General features: G+C 38.2%; 1 protein-coding gene across 4 annotated transcripts in view; it reads left to right on the top strand.

Annotated features, from left to right (window-relative positions):
- The window catches only part of cd151l (CD151 antigen, like), a 43,981-nt gene that overhangs the window by 30,735 nt on the left and 5,437 nt on the right, over positions 1-7,809 (top strand). For all 4 annotated transcript variants that reach the window (XM_016553471.1, XM_016553458.1, XM_016553466.1 and 1 more), the window contains 3 exons: positions 1,854-1,928; positions 2,005-2,109; positions 6,672-6,833. In XM_016553471.1, coding sequence (XP_016408957.1) covers positions 1,854-1,928; positions 2,005-2,109; positions 6,672-6,833 — 342 coding nt within the window. The remainder of the gene's footprint in view (positions 1-1,853; positions 1,929-2,004; positions 2,110-6,671; positions 6,834-7,809) is intronic.

The following is a 7,809-nucleotide window of genomic DNA, read 5'->3' as shown; positions in this document are numbered from 1 at the left end:
CACACACACCTCTCTCTCTCTCTCTCTCTCTCTCTCTCTCTCTCTTTCTCGCTCGCGCTCGCGCGCGCACGCACACACACACACACCGCTCTCGCTCTCTCTCGCGCGCGCACGCACACACACACACACTGCCGGTCGTCCATAAAATGCATTGCTGTTCTGTTGTAAGTAATCTTAAAGATTCCTAAATGCATCTACTTTCGTAAGGCCAAATAAAGTGCTTTTGCTTTCGCCTAGAAACACACAGCGTCTCTCTGACATGGCTGCTTCAACACTAACTGCGTTTACTGAAACCACGCCTTCTTTCTTTGCGTGATCATTTGGGCGCATTATGCAAATATTTCCACATGGTGAGGTAGATATGTGGGGGCGTGTTAGAATGAGCCGTTTTAGGGGGGCGTGGCAGAGTCTTAACTTTGATAAAGAATATCTCTTTGGTTTTGAGACTTTAGTCTTTGCAACTTCAGGGATCTTATGTATGCACAATCAGCTTGTAACACTCCAAAGAGAAAGGAAAACTTGAAATCGCATCATATGACCCCTTTAAACTGAAAAGACTATTTAAATATGAATCTTGCATTTTCTTGTCTCTGTGTGAATTAATGGTGCAGATTTGTGTTTTCGTCTACTACACAAACACGAGTGTGTGTGATGCAGTGTCTTCAGTGTCTGTCATCTCACTAAATGAGAACATGTATATGAGATATTAGACATGCTTTTTGATTACTACAGTTTAATTTAACCATTAAAACAGAGTCCAGAAAAATTTAAATGGAAAAAAACGCAATCTAAAAAAAAATTAAATGTAACACAAAAAAATTCAAAATGCCATAAAAACAGAGGTTTCAATGGTATCTAAGAGTACAAAATGTAGTAAACATATGCTTTATTGCTGTTATAATTATGAGAAGAACCTTGGAAAATGTTCTCCCTCATAAGGGGTTCCTGGTCCCAAAACGTTTGAGAACCTCTGGTTTAACAGATGAGCCCAAGCCTCTGTTGCCAATTCGAAAACCTCACTTTAGAACTAGCAACGAAGGAACTCTGAGTTGCATTATTGAAGTTAAAGGTTTTTTGTATTATGTAGACTAGAGTATTATGAGAGATTGACTGAGTGAGTGTGATAACCTGCATCTGATACAGCATTCATTTTTCAGCTTAATCTCATATTTAGAATAAAACATATATTTTGAATGTCTGCTGAGGATAAATGTTCAATAAAATTTGCTAGGCAATTCAGTCAAAAGTACAAAGGCAGCAGCACTCTGATACAGCAGTTGTTATATAAAATATAAAGTTATGAGACTTTGCCCTCAGCCAAAACTATTTGTTCTGGAACAAATAATAGATTAATGAGACCAAAGATTGGCCATTAGATATACCCAAAACAAATTATATCTCATGTTTAACGACTATAGAACTGGCTGAGGTAAGGCTGTTCTCAGCGGGTTCATGAGCCCTGAATGGCCATTGACATCCTGGAGTGGAGACTTGCCTAATGTCAGGACAAGCCTTTTTGTAACACTAACATTTACATATAATGGCACTGTATGCTTATGAGTTTGTTTTAAGTGCTTAAAGGGACCATGACATGAGAAACATATAAGACATATAAGAGATATTTTTACCATTAAAACAATCTGCAAGTTTCATAGCTTAAAATGTCCTCCTCTTTATATGTCATCTGAAAATGATGCTTTATTAATAGCCAAGCAGTGCTATTTTTTCTCATTGTAATTTTGTCAACAGTATTTTTATTATTATTATTATTACTTTTTTTAATAAGTTATCAAAATAAGTTATCATCATGACTGGCATTGAAATATGTATTTTGTCTCTCCTCCCATTGTCAGTATTTTGTTTTACTGCTGTGTATTTTCCTGCTGGAGATCCTGGCTGGAGTTTTGGCCTACATTTATTACCAGCAGGTTAGTTATTTGTTCTTTCATTCATCGTTTGCTGTGTATTTGTGTCTTTCATTGTCATGCTTTGTGAATATTATAGCTGAATGAGGAACTGAAGGAGAACTTGAGGGAGACCATGGTTCAAAAATACCATCAGCCTGAGCAGGACCATGTGACGAAGGCTGTGAACAAACTACAGCAGGAGGTGGGACAACTGTCTTTTTGCTAAAATGCATTTGTTATTGACTGTTTACTTATGTGTTGGGTGTTGGCAACTCAGAAGCGAAGACTAGGAGACTCGGGTGTATCTTCAGCAGGATACTTTTTTGAGAATATGCTGTTTGGCACTGTAGTGATGAAGTCCAACTAAAGGAAGTGGAGATCAAGTAGTCAGGTCATGACCAAAACACAGTAGTGTAGGGTGATATGCTCCATAGTCATATCGCTGATGCACAACAATATTATCATGCTAATTTATTTAATTATTCACTCACTTAGTTTCATAGCCAGAGAGTGTACAGCTAAAAGCAGCCTAATGTTAGTGTAATCTATCAACTACACATTATATCTTTTTAGTCAAGTAGCATATGGATGTCTTGTCATAAAATAGTTTTAATATGACTGAATTTGTATTTAACATGATAACAATTTAATAGAAACATTGTAAGTTACTAATTATAAAGCTTACATTTTCTCAGTTATTCAAAAAGCAGTGACAGAAAACAAGCAAAGAACATTAACAAAGAACATCATCACTGACTTCACTCTAGCGCAAGTTTATGCACTTTAAAAAAACACTTCCGTTATAATCAGTAAAGCTATCTATATGATGAATAAATCTTATACTTACATAGCACGTACATCTGCACTTTGTTGTTTGTGATGAGAGAATTTGTGAGAGCAGAATTAAATCTGCAATTGCGCACACTGAACAACCAAACTCCGGTGTTTCAGCAATGACTTATCTAAACACCTCTGATTGGCCATTGCATTCTTAAACTCAATGGAAGTTGTGTGTGATTAGTTATAACACACAACACTGTAAAAGCACGGAAAAAGATGGAACATATAAGCCCAAATATTAATTAGAAAGTATTACTAGCCTGATAATAATAATAATAACAATAATAATCGTCTTGCTTTCGTCAAAGGCATCAGCCACAGGTCATATCTCTGACTATTGATACATAGTATCGTCGATACGCAATACTAACGTCTATTGGCACAACCCTAATACACAGTATGCAAGTGATGTAAGCATTTGGAGGAATCCGCTCGGACAATCAGATACTTCATCATCGCGATAAAGACAAGTCCACACCTGCACTAATAGTGGCTACAACTTTAAAGAATGGGGCAGGGGCACCAAGAGCCATCACAGACAAGAGGTAATTGTTTCAGTTACCAGGCTTGTTTAACTTTAACAAATTGGTGAACAGAATCATTTGTCTGTCATGGTCTTCACTCTAAATGCCAAATAAAATGTACATCACTTCAGCTTTTTATGTGGTGTTATGGCAAGACAGATCTTTAAGAGATTCTTAAATTCCCCCCTTTGAGAGTTCTAATAACTCTCACATAATGCAAATGTAAACCTTCTTAATTCCATTCTATAATGTTTGTCAACATACAGTATGGCCACATTCACACAGCAACAGAATACGGTTGTCAGTCCTGTATTTGAGTCCTTAATACGGTTACGTTCACATAGGGCTGGGGATATAGCTAAAAAATTTATCACGATATAATGTTTCATATCATTCGGTATCGATAATTATTGAAAATGTTTTATAACCTTTCTTAAACAGAGCAGTAGAAAAAAAAGTTTACATTTAACCACTGTATTTTTAATTTACCCAATTTATTAAGATAAACAACAACAACCTATTTTAGTCTTAACAGACAAAATAACAAATAAAACAAAATAAAATTGAAACAAATATCTCCTTTCTTATATTTTATATGCAGATTAAATAAGTGTTAATGAAACATTTGGCCTGACTCCTGAGGCCACAGGAGGGCGCAATGAGCAAATAATTTTCAAGGAAATTGCTATGAAGAATATTGCACCTGAAAGAACCATTTACCGGATCATCAAGAACTTCAAGGAGAGAGGTTCGACTGCAGTGAAGAAGTCTTCAGGACATCCCAGAGTGTCCAACAAGCGCCAGGACGGTCTCCTCCTCAGGAGTCAGCTACAGAATCGGGTGCAAAGTTATTTTCTCTGAAGCTCCCTTCTGACTGTTTGGGACATCTGGAAAATCGATTGTTCAGAGAAGATAAGGTGAACGCTACCATGAGTCCTGTGTTGTGCCAGCAGTGAAGCATTGTGAGACCATCCATGTGTGGGGTTGCTTTTCAACCAAGGGAGTGGGCTCTCTCATAATTCTGCCCAAAAACACTGCCATGAATAAAGAATGGTATCAAAACGTCCTGCAAGAGCGACTTCTTCCAACGATCCATGAGCAACTTGTTAATTATCCGTGCTTTTTCAAGCATGATGGAGCACCATGTCACAAAGCAAGAGTGATAAAGAAGTGGCTCATTATATTGAAATTTTGGATCCGTGGCCAGTCAAATCCCTGGAACTCAATCCCATAGAGAACCTGTGGTCAGTTCTCAAAAGGCGAGTGAACAAGAAGAAGCCCACAAATTGTGATCAACTCTGAGAACTAATAAGGCAAGAATGGATCGCCATCAGTCAGGATTTGACCCAGAAGCTAATATTGCTGCATGCCAGAGCGAATTGCAGAGGTTATGAAAAAGGAAACATATAATTACTTGGTTTTGATACTCTATTTGAACCAATTATTATTGCCCCATCGTTATTTTATTTATAAATATGGTCATATTAACGCCTGTTTTTCACTTATTTTTATTGCTAAAAAATATCAGATTACTCTATTTTCAAAATAATCAGTAGATAATTTGATTACCGAAATAATCATTAGTTACAGCCTTAGACACGCCAAAAAGTGGGTAGTTCCACAATTAGTTCTGGTACTATGAAAAGGTTCCCGCGGTGCGAAAGGCCCTATGGTTTCTGGTGGTTCTGTTGGACAATACAGGCACTTTCACACATTAAAACGTACAATTGCTAAATTAACTTTCCCAGTAAACCTACATATGCTTTTCTTACAAAGCTCTCTGCACTTAGATGTATAGCCACCACTCATACATGGGGCTGGGTAAATTATCAAATATTTCCTAAAGAGAGTGTCATTAAACTAGTGAGAAGGATGTGTATTAACTGATCATCAGCTGGTGAAGCTGTGCTAGTTTTGAGGAGGTAGCACAAATCGAAGTGGAAGCGAACACTTTAAAAAAAAAAAAAACTTTTGGAGCCATAGTGTGCCAACTTTATTCTTTTTTCTACTTAAAGTTATCTTTGGTTGAGCACCCCCCTTGAGCTATTTGCTGGTGATATGCGTGTTTTTTTTTAAACTGCAGTCCGTACGTTTTGCCTCTTTGTCGCCATCTCTGTTTGAAAACCTGCAATTGTAGCTATTTGCGGAATTATCTTCCTTGCGTGGGTTGTGCACCGGCACAATGTGTGGCTGTCAGTCATCGCACCGTTGTGGATTCTGCACTTTGTATTCACAGATTCTACATCTTGAAAGTATGACCCAAATAAGAGTTTTCACTGGAGAATGTCATCTGAACAAGTAACAACTGCCGCTTTTGTTCTGATCAACTGAGGACTGGTCGCATTCTTTTTTTCAGTAGCCACTTCTCAGTGCGAATTCTTTTGGTTTTGACTACGGGTGAGATAATTTGATTACCGAAATAATCATTAGTTACAGCCTTAGACTAGTTAAAACATTTCAAAATACAACTGCATTGTTTTGCATTTTGTGATTAAAAGACAAATATTTTGTCACTGAAAATTTCTTTAAAATAGTATTAAAATATTGTCTTGTTCCATTGAACCAAGAATCTGTATTTTGTCTCATCTGCTGAGCTAAGTGTTTTGTCACACCCCTAGTGTCTGACATTGCATGCTTTGCATGTGCTGCACTTTATTTGTACCATGCTGTTTTATTAGTTTATTCATTAGAATTTGAAAGATAATAACAATATTGTTTGATAAGTGAGATCACTGATTTTAGTCCTTGAAAACCAAAAAAGTAGTGTCCTTGAAAGTCCTGGAATTTCATTCTTCTTTATCTGTTCGAACCCTGGTCATAGTAGACATCATAATTGAGGATGGGTGAGTGACTGGAGTATGATGTAGTATAAAATCTAATGTTGTGAGTTTACTCAACTAGTGCCCCTCCGAAAGTGATTGGCAACTTTCTTTTTGTTCTATTTAAAAAGAGACTTTCATCTTTGTTTTAAATTACTGTAGAAGTTATGCACTCACAGCCCTAAGAGTTAGCACCTCAGCAAACTGCACCATAAGTTCTGTGGAGAGGGGGGATGCTGCTTCAGAGTAGTAAACAGCAATGTCTGCCCTCCCTCTTAGGACACCGTTTTTGTCTGTTTCCTGTGTTGACCTTAAAGGATGCTGATGTAATCTTTACATTTGCCTCAACATCAGAATCTCTATCTCCTAGCTTCATAGTTTATTTTACCTTTTAAGGAGTAGCTATACCACTTTATGCGGCAGATGACTGACAAAACATTAGTGTACTCACTTACTCATCTTTCTTTTACAAACAACAAGTGATCCTTGACCAGTCTACATTTGGACCAACAATGTTCTTTAACATTAATTCATTAACTGCTATTCCTACATGGGCTAAGGATTGCTTTTGTTTCTGTCAGTTCAAGTGCTGTGGCAGTAACGGCTCCTTTGATTGGGTGGAGAGTGTTTGGATCCGCTCCGTTGAGGCCGACAGTCGGTTGGTTCCTGATAGTTGCTGTAAAAGCCCAGTCATAAAGCTGTGCGGTCGGAGAGATCACCCCTCGAATATCTATAAAGTAGAGGTGAGTGTACCACAAATTACATTCTTGCACTAAACAAAAGGTGAAATGAGGGCCTTTCGCACCGCTTTAGTTCCAGAACTAAATGTACAGTACTAAAGTACTGGGACGATTTTGCGCGAACTATTTCCCAGTACCATTTAAAGGGTTGCATTCTGTGGCTGTCAGTCATCGCACCGTTGTGGATTCTGCACTTTGTATTCACAGATTCTACATCTTGAAAGTATGACCCAAATAAGAGTTTTCACTGGAGAATGTCATCTGAACAAGTAACAACTGCCGCTTTTGTTCTGATCAACTGAGGACTGGTCGCATTCTTTTTTTCAGTAGCCACTTCTCAGTGCGAATTCTTTTGGTTTTGACTACGGGTGAATCTCCAGTCACTGATGATTGCCGTTTCGACCTTTCTGGATTACAATCCGGCATTTATTCCAGCTGCTGTGAGAAAAGGCTATAAACGATCCTTCACCTGCAGCATCCTCACGTACGATACAGCATACTAGCCGGGACAACTTCTTTATGTTTACAGACGTGACGTAATGACGCAGCGCCATGCTCGAATTTCCAGTGAAATGCTCAAATTGATTTTGGATAATTTTTTACGGACTGCATCATGCGTTTTAAACCATATTAGTTTAAACTTCTGATATACGGTTTTTCTGAGCGCACACGGACAGGTGCGTGCCACCGGTTCTGTGCTCGTCTGTGCAGCCAAAGGCAGAACAGTTAGCATGTTTTGCTCAAACTTTCGGCATGACATTAGAGCTGGTACACCGTTGTCGCTTGCGAAATAAAAATGGTGGTGCCATGGGTGGAAACGTGCCGATAAAGGGGCGGTAATATTATAATGAGATCCCTTTGCCATGTCACCAAGAGAGCGAAATCAGACGCACTCGTTTTTTCAGATGCTTGCAGAAAAAGGCTTACCAAAACAAAGTTACTGGGTTAATCTTTTTCACGTTTCCTTGGTTGGTAGATG

Source organism: Sinocyclocheilus rhinocerous, unplaced genomic scaffold (genome assembly GCF_001515625.1).
Source record: "Sinocyclocheilus rhinocerous isolate Xijiao unplaced genomic scaffold, SAMN03320098_v1.1 scaffold3144, whole genome shotgun sequence".
In the NCBI taxonomy this organism is placed as follows: domain Eukaryota; kingdom Metazoa; phylum Chordata; class Actinopteri; order Cypriniformes; family Cyprinidae; genus Sinocyclocheilus; species Sinocyclocheilus rhinocerous.
The sequence above is the reverse complement of the archived record's forward strand: the minus strand, read 5'-3'. Positions and strand labels throughout refer to the sequence as shown.